Here is a 26,695-nt window from a genome sequence, read left to right on the forward strand (position 1 = left end):
TTATGGTTGATATAAAAAAAAATGTAAATATATTAGAGAACCGTATTTGAATCTCATACTTTACTCTTATCTCTTAATAACATAATGTGGATGACAAGACTTAGAACCGCCAATAAAGGGCTAGCAAATTTATGACGACTGCTGCTTCTGATTAATTTGCGGTTGTGTTGTGGTCCCTCTCTTATTATATCACTCACCACTGGCACTTGTTCCCATTTGCTCTTTTTTTTCCAATAAAGAAAGAGTTATTCTTGAGTTCAATCCCTAGGGTGAACCTTTAGGTTCACCAACCAATAGAATTCAAGCATTTCATATTTAATATATTTTTAAAAAGGAAATAAAATACTGTTAAATTATATTATGTTTTCAAATAAATAGCTAAAAATAAATAAAAACAGTTGTAGTTGCAAATATTTTTTTTAAATAAAAACTCTAAACCCAAAATACTAAACCCTAAACCCTAAACCCTAAACCCTTGGGAAATTCGGAACCCTTGGGTAAACTCTAAACCGTTTAGATGAATCATAGTTTTAAAAATTAAAAAAAAAATCTTTTTTTCAATTACTACTATTTTTATTTATTTTTAGTTATTTATTTTAAAACATAATATAATTTAACAAGATTGTGTTTCTTTTTTAAAAAAATATTAAATAAAAAATACTTGATTCTTATTGGTTGATGAACCCAAGAATAAGTCATAAAGAAATAATCGATCAGAAAGCACTCATTCACCAATCACCACGCATTAAGATGCTCTAGTTAGTTCCTAACTTACTAAGATGATAAGCACCACTCCGTTTCTGTGTTCCTTTTTGTGTGTGTGTGTGTGTGTGGTTAGTATGCATATATGTGTGTAATACATGTATCAGTGTGTAATACATGTATCATGTCTGTGAATATAAATGAATGTACAAGTGGGAATATTTACAAGTGGCTTGTGAAGCCATTAAGGTGTTTATAAAAATTCTTCACAAGGCGAGACACGTAATCGAATTATTGCTTTCTACAGAAAAACTAATAAACAAAAAAGGTGGATGGAGGATTGGGGAGTTGCGCAATTATATGTGCACTTTATAATCACTTTTATATGCGTGTTGTTAGATTCACACTAACAATTCAACGACCTCCAACTCCAACCCTCCTTTTTTTTCTCTGTAGTCTTTACCCATTTACACACTTGTGTTCACATTCCTACGCGTTCGTTTTATTTTTTTACCTTTCATATTATATTAATATATTTCTTTCAGAGATTCCGGAACTGGTATATTTCTTTCAGAGATTCCGCAACTGGTAGGACATATAAACCATACTTTTCTTACGATCGGGAAGATATTCCCAAAGCCAATAACCTCCAGCTACACACTGTTGTTCATGGTCCATGTTACTGGTGTGAATATATTATAATAGCTTACTGAGAATCAGACTTTTGTATATAGATTACAGTGACCAACTAGTAAGTGACTTCCACAAGAGCAGAGCAGAGCAGAGCAGAGCAGATATGTGATCTGTCAGTTCTTTCTTCCTTCAGACAGGATGATATGGTATCCGTGCCTGCAATCATCTCATTCATCATCAACTAATTAAATAAAGCACACCGAAACAAATCAGATTAGAAATAAGAGAGAGTGAGGAGGATGTGGACATACGTAGATTTGAAGGGGGCACTGGTGACGCCAACAGGAGTGTTGAAGGCGACATCTTGGAAGGGACCTGCCATCTTTCCTCTAGGGAACCATCCAAGATCTCCTCCTTTTTTCCCTGATGGGCACTCCGAGTACTCTGCTGCAATCTAGACATAATAGTTCCACGTAAACAAATCCTTGTTTGAGATCCTCCACACACACATCACACACAACTATGTAAACAAAGCTAGAGATGGTACTTGCAGACTGGATATTTTTAATCATTAACAAGAAAAAGAAAAAGTAAGGAATTTTAAACCTTTGCAAACTCAGCAGGAGGAACCTTGTCTCGGTTGCTCAACTAACCATCCTGCAACTTTTTGTAAGCCTCGTTGATCTTTCCTTGCTTTTCGCACAAAACGTGTCTCGCTGAAATACAAAACCATTGCAGCGTTCACGATAACATTTCCATGCTATTTTTACTACACAGACGTCTCAAAGTTTGTATAATAACATACAAGAAAACAAGTATTAAAGACACACACATACCTTTAACATAAGTGCATGTTCCGAGACCATCAGCGGCTTTGCCAGCTTTGCCTTTACCCTTAGAGGCAGAAGCTTCATCACTTCCACCACTTGCTTGCTTTCCCTTACCCTTCCCTCCACCACCTTTTGCGTCTTTCCCCATCTACTTACAACCTCTGCCATAATCAACCCTGTATTAGCTTTATTATCATCACACACACACACACGTCTTGTAAACCCTAAAAGGCCTAAAACCCTGTAACAGATACAGTAATGTAGATTATAGTATCCAAAATGCAAGTGACTTTGAAATCTCTAATTGGTAAACGTGAAAGACTTTTGAGGAATTAAATCAACCACTTAGTTAAGGTCAATCCATTCAAAGTTCAGAATGATAATCACATCACAACAAGATTTCAGATTAAAAGAGGAATCCAAAATAGAGTGAATCAGAGAGGATTGACCAACCAACTACAAAATCCGGATAACAATATCGAAGGAGCGAAACAAAATGATCATGAAAAGTGGGACTATCAAGAATATTTACAAGGTGAGTAGCAGAAGACCAGACACTCTCCCTTTCAGCTTCTTCTCGCAGATTGATTGAACGATCGAAAAAAAGAGCGAGAGTGAGATATTCAAATATCATTGTCACGGAATATAACCCATTAATTGATGTGGGCTCGCTCGGCCCGTTTACCAGAGTTTAATAATAGGGATACGCATTTTAATTGAACGAACCAAGCCAAACCGCACTAAATCAAATCGAACCGGCTAAACCGAACTGATCTCTAAGGAAGCGAAGAAGAGTCTTTTACTTACGGCGGCGCCTCCCCCTACAGAAGAGAGAGAGAGAGAGAGTCGGAAGAAGGAAACGGAGGGAGTGGAAAAAATGGCGGAGGATGAAGAACCACCGATGGCTGTTCAAATCCAACCAGATATTTCCGCCGTTAAGACCCTCTCTTTAGAGGAATCAAGGGACGCTGTTGGTGTCACTGTCATCACTGGTTATCTCGGCGCCGGGAAGTCCACCGTAAGCAAATCTTTGATTGATTTTTACGTTTTGTGAAGTATTGATTTGATTGTTATAATAACTGTTATTATGATATTTGGGGGTGCAGCTTGTGAATTATATTCTGAACGGGAAACACGGGAAGAAAATAGCGGTGATTTTGAACGAGTTTGGGGAAGAGATTGGAGTAGAGAGGGCTATGATTAACGAAGGTGAAGGAGGTGCTCTTGTTGAAGAATGGGTCGAGCTTGCTAATGGCTGTATTTGCTGCACTGTCAAGCACAGTCTTGTTCAAGCTCTCGAGCAGCTTGTTCTGAGGAAAGACAGGTTCAAATGTCTTAACTTTTCAGCTCTTGAGTGAAGTATAGTCACTTACATTTTGGAGAACAGAACACCTATTTGATTGACTAGACGCTCTCTCTGCTCGTAATACATACAGGCTTGATCATATATTACTGGAGACAACAGGTTTAGCAAATCCGGCTCCTCTTGCTTCTATTCTTTGGTTGGATGACCAGTTAGAATCAGAAGTCAAGCTTGACTGCATTGTTACTGTGAGTTTCTTACTCACTTCTCTTTTCTTTATACTTCTCCACCTATCATCTTAATGTCAGAGCACATGAATAGTTATACATATAAGCATCTTGTTCCTAATGCCTTTACTGACTTAGCTGCTTCAACAGGTTGTGGATGCAAAGAACCTTCGTTTTCAGCTCAATGAGCGCCGTGACTCATCCTCCTTTCCCGAGGCTTTTAATCAAATAGCATTTGCAGTAAGAACCCTTACTTTTTTCTCTACTGCATCTTACTTCTCTCGCCTCCTCATCACGACATGGAATCTTGTTTGTTTTGTTTTCTAGGACACGGTGATAATGAACAAGGTTGACTTGATTTCTCAAGAGGAATCTTATGAACTGGAGAAGGAGATTCACTCCATCAACTCCCTCGCCAATGTCATCCGTTCTGTCAGGTGTCGAGTTGATTTATCCAACATATTAGAATGCCAAGCATATGATTCTACCGTTAAGTCTCTTAAACTTCTCTTTTCTGTGTACATGTTTGAGTACTATTTATGCTTTTGACTACAACCAACAATTAAACCTTTCTTTCTTTCTTCACTGCTGCATTTTTAGCATGCTAGTCGTCTTGAATCCCTGCTAGAAGCAAATAAATCATTAACGACAACGGATCTTCATGATAGTGGAGTGAGGACTCTATGCATAAGTGAACCTCGGCCTATTAACCTCGACAAGGTACTAAATTCATCAAAATACTAGTAGTTAAAAGAATAGTGTTCTTTCTGACTCACCTGCCTCTTCTTGGTTTTACAGGTTCGTTTATGGCTTGAGGAAGTTCTGTGGGATAAAAAACTTGACATGGATGTATATCGCTGCAAGGCTGTATTAAGCATTCAAAACTCAGACCAGCTGCATATATTGCAGGTAATGTAGTCATGAAATAAAACACGAGCAAAAGAGGTCTTGTGACCACCCGGAATGTGATTCTTCACATTGCCTCCATGTTACTGAATATGCGCAGGCTGTTAAAGAGATATATGAGATAGTTCCAGCACGACAATGGAGTGAAGAAGAGAACAGAGTGAACAAAATTGTGTTTATAGGTCAGATCTCCTTTTTTTTTGCATCGTAGCTAACATTATTGCTACAGAAGAAACTCTATTATCTATTGCTTGCTGATTCATGTGACTGCTGAATATGTGCAGGGCACAAACTGGACGAAGAAGCTCTTAAAACCGGCTTAAGAGAGTGCACAACCTGAAGAAAAACCTTAGATGTTGCAGTGAAAACCAGATTGGTCTAAACAGTTTTGTCTTTTGCCGATCTTGTACGAAGCTCTCTAGTCAATTGCTGAGTTGGGGTATTAGAGATTGTAATTTTACCATCTTAGTGTAATTTTACACTAGAATTTTATAGTTGATACTGTTTTACCGATATATTTGGTATTGTACTGACATTAGCCTTCATTTTCCCTCAAATTTTGAACAACTCAACAAAAATATTTACAACTATTTCCCATTCTTCTACAATGTATCAATCAATGCACTATTAAATCTTTCTCCAAGAACCAACACACGTTGCGATTCTTCTATATTAGTATCTCTGTGTAACGTTACATGCTCTCCCCGAAGTGCAAAGATTATTTTATACTCTCTATTAATCAACTAGTAGAACAAACTGGTACCGTGCAGGGGATGCAGCCCCGGTAGACGGTGATGTGGTAGAAACTTGGGTTAGGTTGGCATTGGACATTGGTAAAGCAAAGGAGGCAAGACGGGGGATGTTTCTTCTCTATTTCTCCTTCTCTCTCTCGTAGTCATTTTCTCTCCATACCTCTGGAATATATCCGCCAAATCAAACAAACCCACTTCCCTAAGCTTCTTAGCCATCTCTTCAAACATCACCACACCTTCCTCATCAGAATAACAATGCAAGAACTTGCTATAATCAAACCTAGGAACTTCAACCCCTCTCTTCAACGTCCTCTCGACATACTTTGTAGCTTCCAACCGTTTCCCCGCCTTAACCATCCCTCCAACGAATATAGTATCGAAATTCACCAACGGGTCTGGTCCTTTCCTTCCCCTCCTCCCCAAATGTCCTTGCAGCAGCATAAGATACGTATGCATTATCGGCTCGCACCCTCTCTCTATCATCTTCCTGAAAACCTCCGTCGCTTCCCCTGCACGTTTAATCTTCACCAACCCTTTGATCAATGCATGATAGACACTAATATCCGGATTCTCAATCGCCTCAACAGTCCTGTAAGCCTCTGCAACTCTTCGTTTAGCCAGTAACCCGTAAATCATCGACGCCCAAGTTAAGTTATCCACCTCAATCCCTCTCTCACGCATTTCATCGAACAGTTGACAGGCACTATCGACCCTCCCGTTTTTGCACAACCAATCGATCATAACCCTGTAGAAAGACACATCCAAACCCTCCCCTCGTTTCGACACCATCACGTAAAAGACCTTGGAAGCTTCATCGAACTGGTTCTTCTTCAAAAGCGTCTCCATAATCTTCTTACCAGCTTCCACATCCACCTCGAACCCTTCCTCCATCATCAAGTTCCAAACCTTTACAGCTTCGACCAAATCACCAACATCACAAAACCCTCGAATCATCGTCCTGTAAGTCACCTCGTCAGGTTTAATACAATCTCTCAGCTTAGCAACGACGTACTTAGCTTCTTCCACAAGCTTCTCCTTACACAGAGTCTCCACCGCTCTGTTCATCGTCTCCACACTGTAACCGTATCCAAACCCGTTCATCAGGTGGAAAAACCCGACGCATTTCTTCATCTCTCTAGCGGAAGCGAGCGTCCGCACCACGACGCGGAACGTCTTGTCGTTGGCCAACCCTCGCTTCCCGGTTTCTTGGGCCAGTTCCCAGAAAAGATCCGTGTTTCTTGATTTCCCGATGATCCCGAGGATCTTGTTGGAAGTGACGGAGGTGTGGGAGAAACCTGGGTGGTGGGACTGCGAGTAGAGGAAGAAGCGGTGCACCGGGCGCCACGAGAGGGGGAAGTTGTTGCAGACTTGGAGGAAGAACTCGTGTGTGAGATGGAACTCGGTGGAGGAGAGTTTGGAGACGAGTCGCGAGTCGGGGGAGTTTTGTTGTTGGTAGAGGATTGTGCAGACGCGGAGGAGATGGTCTTGGTTTACGGGAGTGATGTTTGTGGTGGTTTGTGGAGGTGGTTTCGGTTGAGTTGACTCGGTTGCGAATCGGCGGTGGAGAAGGATGAATCGCTGAATTGGGGTTCTGATGTTAATCATCTTCCGACAAGGGGTTACGGCGCTGCTCATGAGTTATCCGACAAAAGGAAGAAGCAAAGATTAAATTAATTAAAAGAAAATTAGGGTAAAAGGGTAAAATCGAGAGTGACAAGCAAAAAATAAAATAAAAAATATATTGGAGATGCGGGGGATCGAACCCCGTGCCTCTCGCATGCAAAGCGAGCGCTCTACCATTTGAGCTACATCCCCTTGATGCTTAGCTGGTTCGTTTAAATAATTTAATATCTAAATTACGACGTTGTAATGGAGCGAAAAGTTCGTTAAGTTGGTTAAAAGACACCTCAGAACTGAAGGTTGAGATTCAGTCTTCTTCCGCCATTCGCGATCTTCTGTTTCTTCCCTCCTTTCTCTTCCAATCATTTTTTTCTTTTATTTATTTATTTATCTCTCATCAGACGAAAATCACAAGAAGACAAAAAAGAAAAAACAGAAATCAAGAACTCTGTTTCCGACACATAATCGTGAACAAAAAATGTCGTCAGGATCCGACAAAGAGAGGGAGACATTCGTCTACTTGGCTAAGCTCTCCGAACAAGCCGAGCGCTACGACGGTACGTTAATATTTAAAACAACTTTAAACTCGTCAGATTTTATTTTTATTTTTAAATGAAGGGTTTGGGGTAATAAATTTTGCCAGAGATGGTTGAGACGATGAAGAAAGTGGCGAAGGTGGACAGCGAGCTTACGGTGGAAGAGAGGAATCTGTTGTCCGTTGGTTACAAGAACGTGATCGGAGCGAGACGGGCCTCGTGGAGGATCATGTCGTCGATCGAACAGAAGGAAGAGTCTAAAGGCAACGAATCAAACGTGAAAACAATCAAGGGGTATCGCCAAAAGGTAGAGGACGAGCTCGCAGACATCTGTCAAGACATTCTCAGCATCATTGATCAGCATCTCATCCCTCACGCTACCTCTGGAGAAGCCACTGTTTTCTATTACAAGATGTAAGAAACATATACAAAAAAAAACACACACTCTTCTCTTGCATCAATATCGTATAAATTGCAAATTGAATTGAAATGTTGTTAGGAAAGGGGATTATTACCGTTACTTGGCTGAGTTTAAGACCGAGCAAGATAGGAAGGAAGCCTCTGAACAGTCTCTCAAAGGCTATGAGGTATCATCTCAATATGTTGCTTTTCAAACACTTGTAAGTTGTTAGGAGCTAGAGGTTTGGTATGATAGAGGATTAAACTTTGATTAGGCTGCAACACAAGCTGCAAGCACTGAGCTTCCTTCAACACACCCGATTCGTCTTGGCCTTGCTCTTAACTTCTCTGTTTTCTACTATGAGATCATGAACTCTCCTGAAAGGTGTCTCATTCATTTGAACAAAGATCTAACACCTAAATGAAATTATCATCAGGGTTTGTTTGTAATGTGGGTTTCTTGAAAACTGTTGCAGAGCTTGCCATTTGGCGAAGCAAGCCTTCGATGAGGCGATTGCGGAGTTGGATACTCTTAGTGAGGAGTCGTACAAGGACAGCACTTTGATCATGCAGCTCCTTAGAGACAACCTCACCCTCTGGACTTCTGATCTTCCTGAAGATGGAGGTCTGTCTGAGAATCATACAAATATGATCAGCTCAAAATAAGATGGTTTTTATAATTTTGGGTTTTGTTCTTGTTTTTCAGGAGAAGAGAGCATTAAGACCGATGAACCCAAGAAAGAAGAGGCTAAGTCTGCGGAAGCCACTGAGGTAAATCAAACTGCAATAAGGAGGGATGAACTGTTTTTTTGTTTGGGTCAAAAGCTCATGTTGTTTTGTTGGTTTGTTTTCAGAACTGATCAAAGGCTCTGGAAGTTGAATGAGACCTTTCTATTAAGTTTCATCAGGAAGATGAGATCAGAGACAGTTGAATTCAATCCTATATTGTTTTTTTTTTTACTTTCTAATTACACTTTTTGTTCTTTCTTTTGTTGTCAATCTCATGATATCAAATATTCTATTTATGTTATTTGATTTGATCAGATATGTTTTACATTTCCAATATACAGACCAATCAATTGTATTATTAAAAATTTCCAACCAAACAAACACAAACGAGGCTGTAAGTGTCATATCATGAAAAGAGAACAAAAAGCTTGTTTATATTGAACTCTTGGACAGTAAAAAAAAAAGATGAGTAGTGGTCCGATGGTTCTACACTAATACTGCATCATATACAATAGGGCTTATCATAAGAGCTGAAGACAAACCTAACCAACCATATACAAAAAAAAAGAGGAGTGAAACGGAAGCAAAGGCCAGTTCTTCTTCTTCTGTCACTGTTCTTCCTTATCAAAGAAACTCTGGGGCAAGGTAAAGTCTTCCTCGTGGTTAAGAATGTCAATGTCCTCATCATCTGATTTCTGATTAAAAAAATCCAGAGATAACAGATTAAACCAGCAGCACAATTCTATTAGAAGCCAAAGCTATGTAGCATCACAAGAAATAGTCAATCTTCGCTGTAAGTAACAAGTACTCACCAGCATCTCTATGTTGTAGAAACGATCCAGTAGCTGCAGAACCTCATCCGCTGAGAACGGTCGGTCAAAGCTATGGATGACAGAAAGACTTGTTTAAGTTTCAGACAAATCAACAGGAACTCAGGGAAAGAGAGGTAAGTATCAGACAAACCTTCTGCCGAGATATTCCATCAGACCATAAAGAACAAAGTGGCGATGTATGCCTGCACAGCAACATTAGAACATAATCCCATTAGTAGAAAGCAAGAGACAAGAGAACTGAGCAGTGTCATGGATTTGAATACAAAGGAAAAAAAAAATGATTCCTTTTCTTTTTGAGGGGTAAAGGTTTATGCTTTCTGATCACCAAGAGACAGACGGAGAAAGAGTCATTTGCAGACAGGACAAGGAACAAAGATAATGAACACTTGCCTCGGAGTTTAACGGGAGGGTAGATTTCAAGAGCTTCTAATAACGTGAGCTCCAATTCAACCTGTGACTGCTCCTGAGAATCAAAATCCAAAGAACAGAGGAACCTTTAACATCATCACAGAACAAAAGGAGGAGGAGGAGGAGTTACTTGGCAGATAGAGAGAGAGAAAGAAACCTTGGAGAGAGAAGAAGCGGAGGAAGGTAAGGCTTTACAGGGAGAGTGCACAGACATGTCATCCTGCTCTTCCTCTTTGTCTTTAATATCTCCTCCGCCAGCTTCTTCGTCATTCCTTCCTCCCATCTTGTTTTAGGGTTTCGTCTCTTTGATCGTTCGTGAGGTGATGAAATGTTCTCAGAGCTGTTTGTGAATCTGTGAGACAGAACCTCTCGAGAAACCCACCTGGACTCTTAATTGGGCCTTGCCCATTCTAAAGGCCCTGTCACCGGTTTAGCAGTCTCTCAACTTATCCATATCCATACCAGTGGGAAATCGGTCAGTTCCTACGTCAACTCAGAAGACCGCGGTCCCGATCAGTACACATACTACATACCTGTGCAAAAACATACATCAATTAACGTTTTTTTAAAATTTCATACATCAACTAAGATTTTTACGTTAATTCATACTTTGACCGTCATACCGTTAGTCAAAAGGTAACGGTGCTAACGTGGCTAAGGTAACGGTGCTGACATGGCTTTGACGGACGCTGATGTGGCTTTTATCTTTTATTTAATTAAAATTTCATACATCAACTAAGATTTTTACGTTAATTCATACTTTGACCGTCATACCGTTAGTCAAAAGGTAACGGTGCTAACGTGGCTAAGGTAACGGTGCTGACATGGCTTTGACGGACGCTGATGTGGCTTTTATCTTTTATTTAATTAAATTTTTAAAAAAATTAAAACAAGTTGTTAGAGGGATTCGAACCCGAGTTAACCACTTGGTAGCAGATTTCCTCAACCACTAAGCCACACAAGATAATTGTTTATGATATCTATTGTGTCTTACTTAAATCTAATATATTTTGTTCATATATATTTCTAATTATCTAGAATTTGTTCCACAAAATATATATAAATTCTAAGAATTGTGTTTGATTACCTTGTTTTTATTGTGTTCTAAATGTTCTTTACAATTTCAAAATAAAATTTATTAGAATAGAAAAATTATTTTCAAAATTTTAAAAAGAAAATACGAAAAAAATTGAAAATAAATTTCCAAAAATTATTATAAAAATTTAAATTTGAAAACATATAAATCCAAACTATTTCGTAGATATATATATATATATATATATATATATTTTATTATTTATTTAAAATATAAAAGAAAATAGGAAAAAGTTTTTAAAAAAATGAAAAACTTTCGAAAGTTTATTATAAAAAGTTTGAATTTTAAAACATATAACTTGAAACTATTCAAAAATATTTTTCGTTTATAATTTTTTTTTATTATTATTATTTAATAATTTCACAATTGTTTAAATATAAATAGTTATTTAAATAAATATATTTAAAGTACAAATAATTATTTAAATAAATAATAAATAATATAAATAAATAAATAAAATATATATGAAATAGTTTTGATTTATATGTTTTCAAATTCAGACTTTTATAATAATTTTTTGAAATTTATTTTCATTTTTTAGTATTTTATTTTTAAATTTTGAAAATACTTTTCTACTTTAAAATTTTAAAAATAATTTTTTTAAAGAAATTTTAGAACACAATAAAAATAAGGTAATCAAACACAATCCTTAGAATTTATATATATTTTGTGGAACTAATTCTAGATAATTAGAAATATATATGAACAAAATATATTCGATATAAGTAAGACACAATAAAAATCATTACCAAATATATTGTGTGGCCTAGTGGTTGAGGAAATCTGCTACCAAGTGGTGAACTCGGGTTTGAATCCCCCCAAAAACATGTTTTAATTTTTTTTAAAAATAATTTAATAAAATATAAAAGCCACATCAGCGTCCGTTAAAGCCACATTAGCATCCGTCACCAGTTGACTAACGGTAAGACGGTCAAAGTATGAATTAACGTAAAAGACGTTAATTGATGTATGTTTTTAGCATAGATATGTAGTATGTGTCCTGATCGGGACCGCGGTCCTCAGTTGATGTAAAAATTGGCCGATTTCCCCGATACCAGTACACACTATTACATTTATTCAAGAATTACAAGATCAAAAAGGGCAAGCTTGGTGGTGTTCACTGAGCACAAGAAGAAACAAGGCTTTCTATATGGTTTGAAGTTGCTGTTATAACCAAAATCAAAATCTTACAAAATCTAATCGTCTTTTGTAAAGATAAAAAAAAAATAGGAATCTTCCAAAAAGTTTTGACATTTATTGGTCCTAAAACAACGAGCTATGTAATGGAAAAGATATCAGATTAAGGACTCTTGTGTGTCGATGAGAGCCTGAGATTTCATACCTCGCTCCTCAACAAGAGATTCTGCATAAAAATAGAGAAGGCCAAACACACTTTGATGATGAGAGATGGTGATGATTCCTCTGTAACAATAAACTGAGGATTCATATTATTACATGTAGAATTATGCGCGACCCCTAGAGTAATCCATGTTGAAAAGCATGTTCCTGCGGTTCTCTGATCCCATCCTTATTTGAAACTTCTTGGCCAATGCCTCCACCTTCTCATCGTTTTCGTTGTCTACTTCCCTGATACATCGCCTTCTCAGCTTCTTCAGTGTCTCCTTGGAAGGTTCAAATCCAGCTTTAATCTGTGTTATCCAAAAGCATGTATTAGTTTCTCGTCATAGCCATCCATGTAAACAACACACATCTTTCTCTCATAGCGGTTTTGTTTTACCATGTCATCAATGACGGTCAGAGCTGATTTGGGATCCCGGTTAATAAGATGAGCATCAACCAGCAATGAAAACGTCCGGGTATCAGGCTTAACACCTTCCCCAACTAGATGAGAGTATACTCTTGTAGCCTCAGGAGTCTGCCAAAAGCAAACAAGCTCACAGTCTTTAGGCCAACTGGTTGGAAATAAAAAGTATTAAAGAGAGAGAGTGATATGACGAGATGGAAACAGTACCTTCTTGACCTTTCCAAATGCATATATTAAAGCATTGTATGAATCAATATTAGGAGTCATCCCAAAAGAAGCACTTATTGCATCAAACGTCTGATAAGCACGATCCAGATCCCATGTGTTTGCGCAGCCAAGAATAATACAGTTTAGAGCAGCCACAGACTTATATGGAGTATCACCTTTACTCAATGTCTCCAGCTGGAAGTATACCTGGTGCATTATGTAACATTTCAAGGTCAGTTAACCAGAGAATGTGTACCCTTAAGGAGATGTAAAGGTATATACCTCATCCAAAGTCTCAAAACCTTTCTTAGAGCAGGCCACAACGAGCGGGTACAAGGATGTAAAAGGAGAAAGCATTTCCTCCTTAGCTTCTCTTTCAGCGTCCTTGTACGCGTTTTCAAACTCATGAAGTGCGATGAAAGCTTTCTGCAGGTTCCCCAGCGACGCATAAGCGTTTATCTTTGAAACGTAAGCCGCAGGGTTAGCTGCTTTTTTCCCACGCAGGCTCCGTTTCAGAATCATCCACGACCCATCTACTAAAGTCGGATTACACGTCCTGGCAGCGGTTGCGAGAGCTGATACAACCAACCCTTCATCAACGGAGAGTAAAACCGAGGGCCTAGCCATTTCTCCCCTGTTGATCCAGTTGTACATGAACTCAAACGCGTAGAATGCTAGTTTGCTGTTGTCCTCTTGAGTTGCAACTTCTGCCATGTATGTACACAGTATCCAGCTAGGGCATAGGGACTTGTTCCGATCAAGAGCCTATAAAACAAAAAACAAAAAATGAGGCAAAAGATTTAAATATTATCAACAACAACCTAAGACAAGGACAAGAAGTAGTCAGTAAGTAGTACCTTACACCTCTCGATGATGGAGACGAGTGTATCCGTCCTACCTTTAGCTACACAGCTACGAACGCATTCACTAAAAACAGTTGTGGACAACATGTAACCAGATTTTAGTGCGATGTCAAGAAGCTGCATGGCTTTGTCATTCTCCCCATTCGAAAACATCATTCCAATAACCAAATCATATGATTCATCATCCGGACGAGATTCATCCTTCCCTGACATCAGCATCCTGATGACTTGTAAATGTTAGAATTTTAGTAGAGACAAAAGTAGTAACAACAGAGAAAAGATGAAAAAAGCTATAGCTTGTTGATTACTTATTCCCCAACTAGAAACTTAATGAGTAACCACAAAAAGCTAGGGTATGCACGATTTGTTGTTTAATTATTTGCCACCACGTACATCAGATGCATTTCAATTTGCTTTTTTTCAACAGTTGGTTATGTTCGGAGAATCTACTACGATTATATAATTATGTAATTTTCAAAGCTTTTTCACTAGTTGACAACTCTTACTAATTGAACAGTGATTAAGCAGTAAAAAATGTATGTAACCATCGTAGAGCAAAAACAAAAGGATAAGTGGATCTAACCGGTTAAGCAGCTTCTCGGCAACCTCAGTCTCTTTGGCCTGATGCATAGCCTTCAAGACCAGATTATACGACGCCGTATTAGGCGCCACGGAGAAATCATCCATCAACGCGACCAGATCGAGCATATCACTAGGAGAAGCACCCATCATCAAGTTAGCACGAAGGTAGTGATTATAAAGGTTCACATCCGGCTTGTTCGGCTTCCCGCTCTTGCCGTCGAGCGACCGAACCCAGAACTCGAAAAGCTGCTTCATGTCGGACCAGCGCTGCGACGCCGTCCAGTCCGCGAACATGTTCAGCAGCGAGGTCACGTCGAGGGACTCGGAGAGGGCTCTGATGCGAGCCGCGGGGGCTTGGTTTAGGAACCCCATGGGGACTAGCGACTGGCTGAAGGAAGGGGAGCTCGGGATCGGGCTCCGCCAGTTCTCCTGGTAGAGAGGGCTTCCCGTGGCGGGATTCGGCGGGAGCGCGGTGGTGGAGCCTGCATCGGTTGATTCCGATGCGAGCTGGGGGTCTTGGGAGAGGAACGGTGTGCCGGAAATGGTTCTGGTGAGGTGGGGGTTGGGTTTGAGGGTTCGGAGGAGAGAGATCCGGTGCCGGAGAAATAGATGGGAAGACATTGTCGGAAGGGGATCTAAGCTAGTTGGAGTTGAGATGGGTTTGGTCGGTGATAAGAGGTTTATTATTATCTGTGTTAGGGTTTTCTGAGTTTCAGATGAGTGTTGAGATACTCCGGTCGTGACGATGAGTCTCTCTGTGATGTCATTCTCAGGAGTGTTGGAAACGGGTTAGATGCCAAAGAATAAAGCCCGGCCCATTAATGTACAGTCCACTTCATTTTCTTTTTCATTGAAACGCCACCACACGTATTTATTTATATTATATTTTAGTTATGGCTATTTTTTTTTGGTATAGCTAAATTCGTTTTAGACATTTGATTTATAACTTATAGTTACTTTTAAAAAATGTGTGGTCAATTTTGGAAAAATGAAATTATACTGAAGTTTCAATAATATTCAAAATTTTAGCGTTTCAAATTATAAATTTATATTTTAATATTTTAATATGTTAATATGAAATACATACTTTCAAAGTATATGTGTCTGTGTGGATCATTAACTAAAAATAACTTGAAATTTGCAGCTCACAAAAACAATTTCTCCATTAATATATTATTTTAATACTTTTGTTGTGAATAGTATTAGAATCATCATAAATTGTAAATGATTTTTCCTTAATAGTTGCATACTTGCATTGGAAAAATACAAATATAAAATATATAAAAAGAAATAATGAAAAAATTATTAAAAATAATTACATAAAATCTTACAGTTTTTTTTTAAATTTCAATAATTTTACAATTAAATAGTTATTGAATTGTATCAGTAGTGCCACCAACTCATTACCCATCAAACTTTAAAAATACATACAATATTTGTTAGGTTGACTAATTTCAAATTCATATAAATTTTAAATCACTGGATATGGTCGTTCACCATTCTTGAGTTTTAAAAGACCAGAAACAAAGGAAAACAATGGGCTGCTTTTCGTATGAAAAAAAAAACTTGAACATATATATAAGTAAAAATATTTGATTTCCTTATTGTGTTTTCTTTTTCTCTTTTAGATTACTTCAAATAGGTAATTACTCTTTATTAGTTAGTTACTAAGTAAAAATATTTGATTTCCTTATTTACGGAAAGCATAAAAGAAATATTCCTTAAATAAATATTTTTTTGGAAATAACCAGAAAAAAAATATTAGCATATGTGGAGTCTGAACCCGTGTGTATAATAACCATGACAGACTCTCAAGAGTTAGACCAAAGATACTTAACAATATTTAAGGCCGGAAAATTATTTATAAATATGAAGGCCGGACGCCAATGTTTCTGCCGCTTCCCCTTAGAGCCGTACTGTCATTCACACTACCATATTTCAATAATGTTTCTTTTCATTATAACTTTTGTGTAGAGTTCATTACGAAGGTGATTGATATGTTGTATATTTACATGGTTTTAGTCATTCATTCTTGTACATTTTGATCATCTATATCTTCATTTACGCATATTTAGATTGCATTGCATTGCACATGTCTATATCAGGTCTTGGAGATACTTGGTGGTGAGTTTGAAGGCATTTGAGGGGTTTTGAGTCAAAAGAGTGAAAGATGAACATGTATAAAGGTCGTGAAGATATTTTTTGATGCTCATCTTTTGGGAGGACATGGGAAATTGAGATAGCTTTCTAATGGAAGTGGTCTCAAGTCATTTGGAGCTGTACTGGAGGAGTTATTATCAATCTATTGGAGGCATATCAATACTCGACCACATTACGCCTGGAGCAGGGTGACGGAGCGGAGTCGCAACCCTGTTGTGGAGCCAGAGCGACCAGTCAGAGCGGCGTCGCAACCCCACTCGGCTTTACACAGAAATGGAGGAAATGACCCGGAGCGGGGTTGTGACCCGGGTACAGAAGGTCGTTGCGTGTTTTCATCTTAGGCGATTTTTAATGTTTTTAAGGGTTTTTTAGACTTTTTAATATCACCTATTAGGGTTTGAAAGGATCATATAAATATTTTTTAGATCCCAAAGTGGAGATTATCTTAATTTCTCTTAAGAAACACAAACCTTTTTGGTGAAAGTTGAATTAAATCATCATTTTTTCTTGTGTTCTTGAGTAATTTTAAGTTCCTATCTACCTTTTTTACATGATTAAGCTCTCATGGGTTTGAGAGGAATTATGGTGATTTGTGAGTAATCTACTTTAGGATTCATGGGTTATGGAGATTAATGGTGATTAAGCTAGATCTAAGGTGTTTTAGTATAAATCTCTCTTGTTCCTTGCTAGTAGAGTATTCTTAATGCATCTTTTGAGTTGACTTCTCAAAAGTTGAGCTTTAGGCATTTCCCACCCGAAAGATGTTTGATGAAATGTCTGAACCAACTCTCCTAAGCTTTTAACACACTTTGCCAAAGGAATTTGTTGTTAAAGATGTTAAGAGTGCTAGTAGACTTGATATTAATGATTGCTTTAGTAACATTCAACCAAAGGAATTTGATGCTTGAATTGCTTTAGCAAATGAACATTTATCTAAGTATAGAGCTTGTTTAGTGTTGTGTCTAGGCATAAAGATGTTAGATTGATTGAAAGCTGCCACCTTTAGTTCAAAACTTGATCACCCAAGATCTAATCTCTATTCCCATGAGTTATCTCATCTCATAATCAAAGAAAGTTTTATATTTTATTGCATTCCTAGCATAGTTGTAGTTCATTGCTACTTCACTTATAGATTGCACTTAGATTAAGCATGGTCTTGCATTCATTTTGCTTTAAAATCACTTAGAATTAGTTTGACAATCTTTTATACTACATCATTTGGTTAGGGACCCTTGAAAAATTCTAACATCAGTGATGTGTTTCAATTTGCTTAATGAAATTATTGTTCCAAGTTATACTTAAATGAAACTCATCTAAGATAAATATATTTATAATCAGATTATGGACTTTAATGAATTTAATGTTTTAGTTCGAGTAACGTGAATGAATTTAATGTTCAGAAAAGGAAAAACCATTAGAGTTTTTACTTCGATTGTCACATTTCTATTTTACCACTAGTGTCAAACATGTTGGCGCAACCCTATCTTGACAAGGAATGCTTTTTTTTTCTGAAATACTTAATCAAAGTTTGTCTAAATTGGATTTGAAATCTGTTTGAATTTGTTTAATGTTTTGTTGTTGGAACTCATACCAAGGTTTTGGAGAGTTCCCATTCCTCCTCGCTTCACCAATTGAGGCGCCATTTTAGTCGTAGATTGTTATTCACATTACCGTTTTCCAATAAGTTTGTTTTGTGCATAATTTTTGTGCATAGTGTATCAAGAATTCAAGTGTTGTAAATTGTTTAATGAAATTATTGTTCCAAGTTACAGTATAGCCTCTTTAAATTAATAATCGATAGATTAATATCTCTGTAAATTAATATAATTTCATAGTCCCAAATTGAGTTTTTGGTTCAATTAGTATTTCGATAAATTAATAATCTCTATAAATTAATAAAAATATAGTTTTGGTGTAGTCCCAACATTATTAATTTATAAAGGTTTCACGTGTATATTTAAATGGGATTTTCATTTTAAATAAACATATTGCTAATCAAATTTTAAACTTGAATAAATCTAGTGTTCTAGTTTTAATAACTTGAATGAATCTACTGTTCAAATCTATTACAAAATCTTCATGAACTTCATGAAGATCACCAGGGATGTCAAATGGATTTCATGACCATGGGTTAGCCAAGACCAAATCCAATTGAACTGACTATATTAGACGCAAAATTTAAAGTTGTCCAATTGGATAAAAACTTATTAAAATCAAAATTATTGGGCTTATCCATTTGGACACGGGCTTCCGATCATCTTAAAAATAGGAGTTTTCAATATTTGGGGAAAACAACATTTCAGAAAGTTGTCACTCTCGAGTCGTACCTCTGACCTCCACAGCGATCTCGAGCATGGTTCATTGCTTTATGTTTCTATTTTATAGAATATTGATACCGATGGGTTTCCTTACTCGTTTGCTTCTGATGGTTTGATTCTCGTTGCTTAACTTGATTGCTTATGTATTTCTTTACTTGATTGCTTCTGATGGGTTTTATTGAATACTGATATTGGTTTATGATATTATTTCATATGGATAAAGATAAGAGTACAATGAGCAGGCTATAGACAATGACGATGATTACCTGAGTGGGAATGATGATTCAGAACAGGCTATGGACGAGAACAATCATGTGGTTGTGGATGAATCTCTCATGAGTACAACTGAGATGGTGAAAGGTAAACACAAACGTAGACATTCTAGGTGCTGGAAATTCTTCAATGGCATGTGATGTCCTATGCATCCCAATAACAACAATGTCGTCTGAGTCATCCTTTAGTGTTGGAAGTAAGGTTCTCAGCAAGTACATGAGCCGACTTCTCCGTATCATTGTATTTCTCTTCCCTCTGAAAAAAAAACCCCACAATAAAGAATTCAATAAACCAGTGACAAAAAAAAAAGAATTCAATAAACAATCCACATTTCAAAAAGATAATTGTAAATTGTTCTTTACGATGATCAATTCATAGTGGCGGACAACATCCCTCTCAAAATGCAGCATGCGATGCTGAGCTTACCCAACAAATGGAGTCTGGAGCTGTTGGTGCAGCTGTATCCTTCCAATGAATGTTATCTCTTGGGATACATACATAATCAATACCACGCTGATTTTTTGAATGCAAGTTTGTTTCTGAAGAATTTGTTGTTTATGTTTAACTTTTTGAAGATTGGTTTAAGTTTTATTTCTTTTAGACTTTGATTTGAAGTTTGTTTAAAATGGATTTGAAGTTGTTCGAATTGGTTTAATGGTTTGTTGTTGAAGCTCATGCTAAAGCTTTGAATTGTGATTCTCCTTCCTCCTCGCTTCACCCTTTGATGCGCCATTTTAAACGTAGATTATCATTCACATTACCATTTTCCAATAACGTTTGTTTTGTGCGTAATTTTTGTGCATAGTATATTAAGAAGTTGATGTATTTTAAATTGTTTTATGAAATCATTGTTCCAGATTATACTTAAATGAGACTTTCATCTTAAGTAAACATTTTGCTCAAACCAGGATGAACCACGATCTAAGAAGCTTTATTTGGAACCACTAATCAGTGGAGAATAACCAGGAAGTTGAATAAATCTCATAGGAGTTGTGAGTAAGAAGATATCCCACTTTCTATCCAGATGATTCCAGATTAGCCTGTTTGGACATATGGCAATATCTTCATGATTCTTATCAAACCAGGATGAACCACGATCTAAGAAGCTTTATTTCGAACCACTAATCAGTGGAGAATAACCAGGAAGCTGAATAAATCTCATAGGAGTTGTGAGTAAGAAGATATCTCACTTTCTATCGAGATGATTCCAGATTAGCCTGTTCGGACATATGGCAATATCTTCATGATTCTTATCAAACCAGGATGAACCAGGATCTAAGAAGCTTTATTTGGAACCACTAATCAGTGGAGAATAACCAGGAAGTTGAATAAATCTCATAAGTGTTGTGAGCAAGAAGATATCCCACCTTCTATCCAGATGATTCTAGATTTGCCTGTTCGGACATATGCCATTATCTTCATGATTCTTAAATTTTGAATGAATCTAGTGTTCGAGTTTGAATAACTTGAATGAATCTACTATTCACATCTATTCCAAAATCTTTATGAATATCACTTTTTTAAAAAAATACAATAATTTTTTTATGTCAAATGTTTTAATGATTTTAGATCTTTTTATTTACTTTGGTGTTTATTAATATTTGAAAGTTTCTTATTAAATACGACATGTTTTTTTATAATTTGTTTTTGAATTTAAGAATTTTTTTGATATCCTTTGATAGTTTTTAACAATTACATACACAAATTATCTGAATTTTCTCGGAGAATCTATTGTTTTTGTTTCTTTTACTCTTTTGGTGTTGATTTTAAAGTTATGTTTACTCAATACTAATCCCAAGAATATAAGTAGCAAATATGGCATTGAGGAGCTTGAGCATTTGCATATATATATATATATATATATATATATATATATATATATATATATTTTAATATGAAATGTTTGCCAGATTTCAATTTATGAACTTTAGGCAAATAAAAAATAACTCTGCAAATTTATTGGTTCGAAAATTTGTAACGTATGAGTACTAGTTTAGTCTTTTTGGTCGTGTCCTATTTTCTACATATGTTGTAGCTTGTAGTAATAGACAGATCACACTAACAAAAATCAGTTGCAAAAATGTAAATGTAAATGATGTAAGATCTAGAAATGATTCAATATAGCTCTAACGATCAATTAAGCAGTTTGTTTCCAGTGGCTTCACATGTGACTTTAATAATATTTGAAAGTTTTCTTACCTATCTATCAAAACTCAAAATTTCTTTCTATAAGAAAAGAAAATCAACATAGAATGTTTCCTAACCTATTTGAAAGTTCCCTTAAAACCAGTGTTTATGGTCGAGTACTGGTGATTAATTTGAAAGCAAAACTCAATACAGTGAAGTCATTAAACTTTGAATCACGGTTACTAGAAAATAAATATTTAAGCATCGTTAAGAACAAGAGACCAACATCTAAACCAAAAATACATGACTAGTCTGGAAAAGTGAGATGCTCTTTGGTTGTATACAAATTCAAGTTTTCAATAAAGATAAACTATGACACATCTCAATAATTCTCTTTTCATGAAAAATGCTTAAAAATATTAATTTTGTTTTGGCCACACACAAAAAAAGAAAATCTCAATCTCTATCAGTTTCCACTTGGGGCAATGGAGTGGAATATACGGTTACGAAAGCGTCCTTGATCTGGTCGATGGCTTTTGAAAGATTCTCTCTCGTTCTGTAATAAAAAGGACAAAATAGATTCTGTCTTGGTTTACAAAAAAAAAAAAAAATAGATTCTGTCTTTCTTGTGTTACAAAAAAAAAAGATTCTGTCTTTCTTAGGTGTCGAATCAAAACAGAGTGTGTAAGAAAACAGAGTTCTTTTCCAAAATAATTTTCTTACAAAGAAACAAAAGTGTTGACCTTCTTCGGATTCATCATTCCATCTACGCTCTCTCCGTTGACCTGTTTCGTTCATCTGTAGAAAGGTAAAAACTTTCAATCTCTGCTTTTTTTAGGAGCTTTTAAAGGCAACGAATTGGTCTTTTTGGGGATCACGAATCTGATTGATACGTTATCAATGTCAAAGAATCAGACACCCATCTGAAGCTTTATTTCTGTAATCATGACTAGTTATTTCAATCAAGAAACAGGAAACTATCGTCTAGACGATGATGATGGTGTCTGATGGAGAATTGGGAGTATATGTGGTGGAGAGCAAAGGAGGAGCAATAGCATGCATCACCCTTTCTCTGCTCTGCTTAGGCACTTGGCCTGCTCTGTTGGCTCTTCTTGAACGACGTGGCCGTCTCCCACAACACACTTATCTCGATTATTCCATCACTAACTTCTTAGCTGCAATCTTCATTGCCTTTGTGTTTGGTCAAATAGGTGAAAGTTCACCAGTAGAGGCACCAAGTTTCATTACCCAACTCACTCAGGTTAATAATGACAACTCTTTCTTTCTTTATTTTCTCTGGTGGTGGTACTATGTTCAGATTGGTTTGACTATTGTGTATCTCATCTATCTACAGATTCAGGATAACTGGCCTTCGGTGTTGTTTGCATTGGCGGGTGGGGTGGGTTTAAGTTTAGGGAACCTAGCTACTCAGTATGCTTTAGCTTTTGTTGGTCTGTCTGTTACAGAAGTGACAACCGCGAGCATCACTGTTGTTATAGGAACAAGTGTCAATTACTTTCTGGACAACAAATTAAACCGAGCAGATGTTCTTTTCTCCGGTGTTGGATGCTTCTTGGTAGCTGTTTTTCTTGGCTCTGCTGTTCACTCCTCAAACTCTGCTGACGTGGAAGCCAAACTTGGAAACTTCTCAGGGGATTGTAAAACTGTGAGCCAAGAAGAGTGTCAGAGACTATTTGGAGGAGGTGAAGAAGAGGAGGTGGAGAGTGTAAAGGAAGGATCCGCAGCTTTTCTTATTGCACTAGAAAACAAAAGAGCAATCAAAGTGAGGCTCTCTCTTTCCATTGAGTTTTATTATGAGTTTGGAGGCAACAAACAAATGCAATTCTGTTATTGGATCAGGTGCTTGGAAAGAGTATGCTTGTTGGTCTAGCAATAACCTTCTTCGCAGGCCTTTGTTTCTCACTCTTCTCACCACTCTTCAACCTTGCAACTAACGATCAATGGCACGCTCTAAAGCCAGGCGTTCCCAAGCTCATTGTCTACACCGCTTTCTTCTACTTCTCACTGTCCTGCTTCTTAATCGCCGTCGCTCTCAACGTGACTTTCTTGTACAAACCAGTCCTCGGCTCACCGAGATCTTCTTTTAAGGGCTACCTAAATGACTGGAACGGAAGAGGTTGGGCTCTTTTGGCTGGATTGGTTTGTGGGTTTGGTAACGGTCTTCAGTTCATGGGTGGACAAGCTGCAGGGTATGCAGCCGCAGATGCTGTTCAGGTAATACAAACACACACTCATAACTTTATAACTAGAAAGCTGGTATCGTTGGTTTGAGTTGTTCATGATGATCATGATGAGTAGGCACTTCCTTTGGTGTCGACGTTTTGGGGGATATATCTGTTTGGAGAGTACAGGAGATCGTCTCCGAGAACATACGCTTTGCTTGTTGGAATGCTGGTCATGTTCGCTGTAGCTGTAGGGCTTCTCATGGCCTCGGCAGGAGAAAGAGGAGAGACGCTGTAATTTTAAAAGAGTTTCTTTGGTGTGATCAAATAAGAGTGTGACAAAACCAAAACGCTAGAAGGAGGGGTCGAACCTCCGACCTTGTGGTTAACAGCCACACGCTCTAACCAACTGAGCTATTCCAGCTTTTGCTTATAGTTCGATTTTAAAAGTATATAGACAAGACTACAAATTCTACCACTATAAACCAGCGATCATGATTCATCATTTACCCAAACTCAATCCACCGATCCGATTATCTTTGTATGCACCCCATATTCCCACTCATGACTCATGTCTCTATTCTTGAAACTTATTGCAGAAGGTATAACTAGTATAACAGATTCTATGATGTAACATGTTCATAATGGAATGAATACCTACTAAGCTCTACTTGTACTTAACATAAAACATTGGTTAATTTAACGTACGAAGGAGAAAAGAAAGTCAAATTTTCCGCTTTAGTTAGAAAAGTCTGCCTTTTTCAAGTGACTTGAAACCGTTTATAATTTACAACAACCGAAACGTAACGTATTATAACTTGAATTAAAAAAAAACGAAAAAAATCGGGTAGTGGATAAGAAGAGCAAAATACAATGCATTCAAGAAACATATTGTACATAAAAATCAACCATATACGATCTTTTTCTTCAATAGGATAATACAGGTGATGAAGATCTTACGTTTACGTTTCCATTAGAATCCCTGTATTCAACTTTCTCTTCCACTTGTTAATATTTGAAATATATATGTTTAGATGTATATAAAATATGAAATAAAGCTGGACAGATGCGACTCAATCACTGATTCCCTTTCATGATAACGATTCCTCTGTATAATAAATGTTTTTAGACAAGAAATTTCAAAGTCTTTAACCAAAAAAAAAAAAAAATTCAAAGTCAACCGATATGACGACACAAGAGTCAATTTTAAATTGATTTTTCTCTCTAGATTTTTATTTTATAAGCTAAAATCCTAATAGAGACAGACCTATCGAAAGAGAGAGAGAAAAAATGAAAGACGCATTCTCTGTTTTGTGTCTTGTTCTTTTGGTTTCAGTTTTAGAAGTAGCAGTAGCGGAACCAAACTCTGCAAGCTTCATCGAATGCCTACACTATCGAACTAGTCCGAATAATACAATAACCGATGCCATCTTCACGCCCGATAACACCACCACCTTCTTGCCTTCTTACGTGTCCTACACGAAAAACAAGAGGTACTATAACCCTAACCAAAACCTACTAGCCATCGTGGTGGCGGAACATGTATCTCATGTTCAAGCCACAGTGGTCTGCGCAAAGACCAACGATATACAACTCCGTACACGAAGTGGCGGTCATGACCTCGAAGGCCTTTCTTACATATCCTCTGTTCCATTTGTCATTCTTGATATGCACAATCTTAGGTCAATTACCGTTGACGTGTCAAGCAAGAAAGCTTGGGTTCAGTCTGGTGCGACCTTGGGAGAGCTCTACGTAAAGATCAAAGACGCAAGCAAAAGGCTAGCGTTCCCAGCTGGCGTGTGTCCTACGGTAGGAGTAGGAGGACATATAAGCGGTGGAGGGTACGGTAATCTCATAAGAAAATATGGAATCACGGTGGACCATGTCGTTGATGCTCTATTAGTCGATGTCAACGGCAAGCTATTGAACCGAGCTACAATGGGAGAAGATCTCTTTTGGGCCATTCGCGGTGGTGGTGGTGCGAGCTTCGGGGTTATCCTCTCTTGGAAAATCAACCTCGTTGAGGTTCCAAAGATCATGACCGTGTTTAGGGTTAACAAAACATTGGAACAGGGAGGCACTGATGTTCTCTACAAGTGGCAGCTTGTCTCTACCAAGTTCCCTGAAGATCTTTTCATGAGAGCATGGCCTCAGGTCGTAAATGGAACAAGAATTGGCGATAGAACCATCGCGGTTGTGTTCTATGCTCAGTTCTTTGGTCGAGCCGACAAGCTAATGGCGTTACTAAACAAGAGGTTGCCTGAACTAGGGCTAAAACGTGAAGATTGTCATGAAATGAGCTGGTTTGAAACGACGTTGTTTTGGGCTGATTACCCTGAAGGTACACCACCAAGTGTTCTTCTAGAAAGACCTACGAATCCAGGATTCTTCAAAAGCAAATCAGATTACGTCAAGAAACCTATACCTAAAGAAGGGTTCGAGAAGCTTTGGAAGAATTTTTTTCAATTCAAACACACCGTGTGGATGCAAATGAACGCTTACGGTGGAGTGATGGACAGGATTCCGTCCAACGCCACGGCGTATCCTCATCGGAAAGGAAACATGTTCAAGGTTCAATACTCTACGACGTGGTTGGACGCAAGTGAAACAGAGACTAGCCTGAGTTTGATGAAGGAGCTATATGAGGTTGCGGAACCGTACGTCTCAAGTAACCCGAGAGAGGCGTTTTTTAATTACAGAGACATCGATATCGGAAGTAATCCTAGTGGTGAGACAAGCGTGGATGAAGCTAAGATCTATGGTACCAAATATTTCTTGGGGAATTTGAAGAGGCTGATGGAAGTTAAAGCTAAGTATGATCCTGAGAATTTTTTTAAGAACGAGCAGAGTATTCCTCCTGTTCGGTTCATGTAGTATAAAGTAATTTTAAGCATATTGTTACTTTTCGATCATATACTTACTTAACAAAAATAATAACTAGAAAATTATGTTCGCAACAGAGAAAAAAAAACAATAATAAGTTATGTGAGCGTTGGTAATAGACATTGCAGTTTAATAGTTATCGTCTCATTTGCATATGGACCTCTCCCCCATCCCCTTCAATTACATATTGTTATTTTAAGCAAGACCAAAAATATTGCTTCAGTATCAGATAAAACCAAACATTATAATTCTCTTTCATACTTTTACAATATTAACAAGGAAATGTATTGGTACACCTGCATACAAGACTAAAATACAAATGATATTATTTAATTTTATTTTGGTCAAACGATAAATGAC

At 37.3% G+C, this 26,695-nt stretch overlaps 8 protein-coding genes and 2 non-coding genes across 13 annotated transcripts; 4 read left to right on the plus strand and 6 right to left on the minus strand.

Moving 5' to 3' along the window:
- Nucleotides 1–1,030: 1,030 nt before the first annotated feature.
- LOC108855057 (uncharacterized) lies at nt 1,031–2,736 on the minus strand. Its single transcript, XM_056987666.1, is given in 5 exon segments — nt 1,031–1,551; nt 1,647–1,789; nt 1,942–2,051; nt 2,172–2,326; nt 2,619–2,736. Coding segments are annotated over 4 exon segments (438 nt in total). The 5' UTR covers nt 2,314–2,326; nt 2,619–2,736; the 3' UTR covers nt 1,031–1,508.
- Nucleotides 2,737–2,955: 219 nt separating this feature from the next.
- On the plus strand, nt 2,956–5,116 carry LOC108855042 (uncharacterized). Its single transcript, XM_018628737.2, has 9 exons — nt 2,956–3,183; nt 3,272–3,489; nt 3,602–3,716; nt 3,846–3,935; nt 4,023–4,184; nt 4,296–4,415; nt 4,494–4,604; nt 4,702–4,783; nt 4,886–5,116. The coding sequence occupies exons 1-9, from the start codon at nt 3,043–3,045 to the stop codon at nt 4,939–4,941; spliced, it is 1,095 nt and encodes a 364-aa protein (XP_018484239.1). The 5' UTR covers nt 2,956–3,042; the 3' UTR covers nt 4,942–5,116.
- Nucleotides 5,117–5,146: 30 nt separating this feature from the next.
- On the minus strand, nt 5,147–6,990 carry LOC108854994 (putative pentatricopeptide repeat-containing protein At1g26500). The gene has a single exon (XM_018628682.2). The coding sequence runs from the start codon at nt 6,986–6,988 to the stop codon at nt 5,414–5,416; it is 1,575 nt and encodes a 524-aa protein (XP_018484184.1). The 5' UTR covers nt 6,989–6,990; the 3' UTR covers nt 5,147–5,413.
- Nucleotides 6,991–7,095: 105 nt separating this feature from the next.
- TRNAA-UGC (transfer RNA alanine (anticodon UGC)) lies at nt 7,096–7,168 on the minus strand. The gene has a single exon. It is a non-coding gene; the product is annotated as a tRNA-Ala (tRNA).
- Nucleotides 7,169–7,354: 186 nt separating this feature from the next.
- Nucleotides 7,355–8,948, plus strand: LOC108855048 (14-3-3-like protein GF14 iota). Its single transcript, XM_018628750.2, has 7 exons — nt 7,355–7,530; nt 7,617–7,923; nt 8,009–8,096; nt 8,184–8,293; nt 8,385–8,533; nt 8,615–8,679; nt 8,763–8,948. The coding sequence occupies exons 1-7, from the start codon at nt 7,452–7,454 to the stop codon at nt 8,766–8,768; spliced, it is 804 nt and encodes a 267-aa protein (XP_018484252.1). The 5' UTR covers nt 7,355–7,451; the 3' UTR covers nt 8,769–8,948.
- A 104-nt stretch (nt 8,949–9,052) lies between these two features.
- LOC108855064 (uncharacterized) lies at nt 9,053–10,224 on the minus strand. Its single transcript, XM_018628772.2, has 5 exons — nt 10,036–10,224; nt 9,861–9,933; nt 9,601–9,652; nt 9,450–9,519; nt 9,053–9,332 (listed from the first exon to the last, which is right to left on the minus strand). The coding sequence occupies exons 1-5, from the start codon at nt 10,159–10,161 to the stop codon at nt 9,246–9,248; spliced, it is 408 nt and encodes a 135-aa protein (XP_018484274.1). The 5' UTR covers nt 10,162–10,224; the 3' UTR covers nt 9,053–9,245.
- A 1,901-nt stretch (nt 10,225–12,125) lies between these two features.
- Nucleotides 12,126–15,123, minus strand: LOC108854980 (pentatricopeptide repeat-containing protein At1g26460, mitochondrial). 2 transcript variants are annotated; one of them, XM_018628665.2, is made up of 7 exons: nt 14,393–15,123; nt 13,804–14,029; nt 13,229–13,711; nt 12,947–13,153; nt 12,713–12,850; nt 12,430–12,623; nt 12,126–12,337 (listed from the first exon to the last, which is right to left on the minus strand). In XM_018628665.2, the coding sequence occupies exons 1-6, from the start codon at nt 15,010–15,012 to the stop codon at nt 12,438–12,440; spliced, it is 1,860 nt and encodes a 619-aa protein (XP_018484167.2). In that variant the 5' UTR covers nt 15,013–15,123; the 3' UTR covers nt 12,126–12,337; nt 12,430–12,437. The 2 variants fall into 2 exon arrangements, with proteins under 2 accessions (XP_018484167.2, XP_018484173.2); XM_018628671.2 differs by having other exon boundaries at nt 12,126–12,623; nt 14,393–15,122.
- Nucleotides 15,124–21,871: 6,748 nt separating this feature from the next.
- LOC108845218 (ureide permease 5) lies at nt 21,872–24,135 on the plus strand. 3 transcript variants are annotated; one of them, XM_057010788.1, is made up of 5 exons: nt 21,872–22,077; nt 22,237–22,530; nt 22,624–23,052; nt 23,130–23,504; nt 23,589–24,135. In XM_057010788.1, exons 2-5 carry the CDS (start codon nt 22,261–22,263, stop codon nt 23,748–23,750), a joined length of 1,236 nt encoding a protein of 411 aa, XP_056866768.1. In that variant the 5' UTR covers nt 21,872–22,077; nt 22,237–22,260; the 3' UTR covers nt 23,751–24,135. The 3 variants fall into 3 exon arrangements, with proteins under 3 accessions (XP_056866768.1, XP_056866764.1, XP_056866762.1); XM_057010784.1 differs by having other exon boundaries at nt 21,873–22,077; nt 22,223–22,530; XM_057010782.1 differs by having other exon boundaries at nt 21,873–22,077; nt 22,243–22,530.
- On the minus strand, nt 23,803–23,876 carry TRNAN-GUU (transfer RNA asparagine (anticodon GUU)). Its single transcript has one exon. It is a non-coding gene; the product is annotated as a tRNA-Asn (tRNA).
- Nucleotides 24,136–24,728: 593 nt separating the features above from the next.
- LOC108850692 (berberine bridge enzyme-like 7) lies at nt 24,729–26,361 on the plus strand. The gene has a single exon (XM_018624183.2). It carries the CDS (start codon nt 24,743–24,745, stop codon nt 26,324–26,326), a length of 1,584 nt encoding a protein of 527 aa, XP_018479685.1. The 5' UTR covers nt 24,729–24,742; the 3' UTR covers nt 26,327–26,361.
- The last annotated feature ends 334 nt before the right edge of the window (nt 26,362–26,695 follow it).

The sequence above is a fragment of the Raphanus sativus genome, chromosome 1 (genome assembly GCF_000801105.2).
Source record: "Raphanus sativus cultivar WK10039 chromosome 1, ASM80110v3, whole genome shotgun sequence".
NCBI lineage: Eukaryota > Viridiplantae > Streptophyta > Magnoliopsida > Brassicales > Brassicaceae > Raphanus > Raphanus sativus.

What these genes read in the sequence shown, in the direction of transcription:
- LOC108855042 (XM_018628737.2), top strand. Translation starts at nt 3,043, where the DNA reads ATGGCGGAGGATGAAGAACCACCGATGGCTGTTCAAATCCAACCAGAT. An exon ending in CTTGTTCTGAGGAAAGACAG is followed by an intron (nt 3,490 to 3,601) that starts GTTCAAATGTCT and finishes TAATACATACAG; the next exon opens with GCTTGATCATATATTACTGG. An exon ending in TTAATCAAATAGCATTTGCA is followed by an intron (nt 3,936 to 4,022) that starts GTAAGAACCCTT and finishes TTTGTTTTCTAG; the next exon opens with GACACGGTGATAATGAACAA.
- LOC108854994 (XM_018628682.2), bottom strand. Translation starts at nt 6,988, where the DNA reads ATGAGCAGCGCCGTAACCCCTTGTCGGAAGATGATTAACATCAGAACC.
- LOC108855048 (XM_018628750.2), top strand. Translation starts at nt 7,452, where the DNA reads ATGTCGTCAGGATCCGACAAAGAGAGGGAGACATTCGTCTACTTGGCT. An exon ending in ATCATGAACTCTCCTGAAAG is followed by an intron (nt 8,294 to 8,384) that starts GTGTCTCATTCA and finishes AAACTGTTGCAG; the next exon opens with AGCTTGCCATTTGGCGAAGC. An exon ending in TGATCTTCCTGAAGATGGAG is followed by an intron (nt 8,534 to 8,614) that starts GTCTGTCTGAGA and finishes CTTGTTTTTCAG; the next exon opens with GAGAAGAGAGCATTAAGACC.
- LOC108855064 (XM_018628772.2), bottom strand. Translation starts at nt 10,161, where the DNA reads ATGGGAGGAAGGAATGACGAAGAAGCTGGCGGAGGAGATATTAAAGAC. An exon ending in CCCTCCCGTTAAACTCCGAG is followed by an intron (nt 9,653 to 9,860) that starts GCAAGTGTTCAT and finishes GTTGCTGTGCAG; the next exon opens with GCATACATCGCCACTTTGTT. An exon ending in TCTACAACATAGAGATGCTG is followed by an intron (nt 9,333 to 9,449) that starts GTGAGTACTTGT and finishes TTTTTTAATCAG; the next exon opens with AAATCAGATGATGAGGACAT.
- LOC108854980 (XM_018628665.2), bottom strand. Translation starts at nt 15,012, where the DNA reads ATGTCTTCCCATCTATTTCTCCGGCACCGGATCTCTCTCCTCCGAACC. An exon ending in GTTTTGAGACTTTGGATGAG is followed by an intron (nt 13,154 to 13,228) that starts GTATATACCTTT and finishes ATAATGCACCAG; the next exon opens with GTATACTTCCAGCTGGAGAC. An exon ending in TGACCGTCATTGATGACATG is followed by an intron (nt 12,624 to 12,712) that starts GTAAAACAAAAC and finishes TGGATAACACAG; the next exon opens with ATTAAAGCTGGATTTGAACC.
- LOC108845218 (XM_057010788.1), top strand. Translation starts at nt 22,261, where the DNA reads ATGATGATGGTGTCTGATGGAGAATTGGGAGTATATGTGGTGGAGAGC. An exon ending in TCATTACCCAACTCACTCAG is followed by an intron (nt 22,531 to 22,623) that starts GTTAATAATGAC and finishes ATCTATCTACAG; the next exon opens with ATTCAGGATAACTGGCCTTC. An exon ending in AAAACAAAAGAGCAATCAAA is followed by an intron (nt 23,053 to 23,129) that starts GTGAGGCTCTCT and finishes TTATTGGATCAG; the next exon opens with GTGCTTGGAAAGAGTATGCT.
- LOC108850692 (XM_018624183.2), top strand. Translation starts at nt 24,743, where the DNA reads ATGAAAGACGCATTCTCTGTTTTGTGTCTTGTTCTTTTGGTTTCAGTT.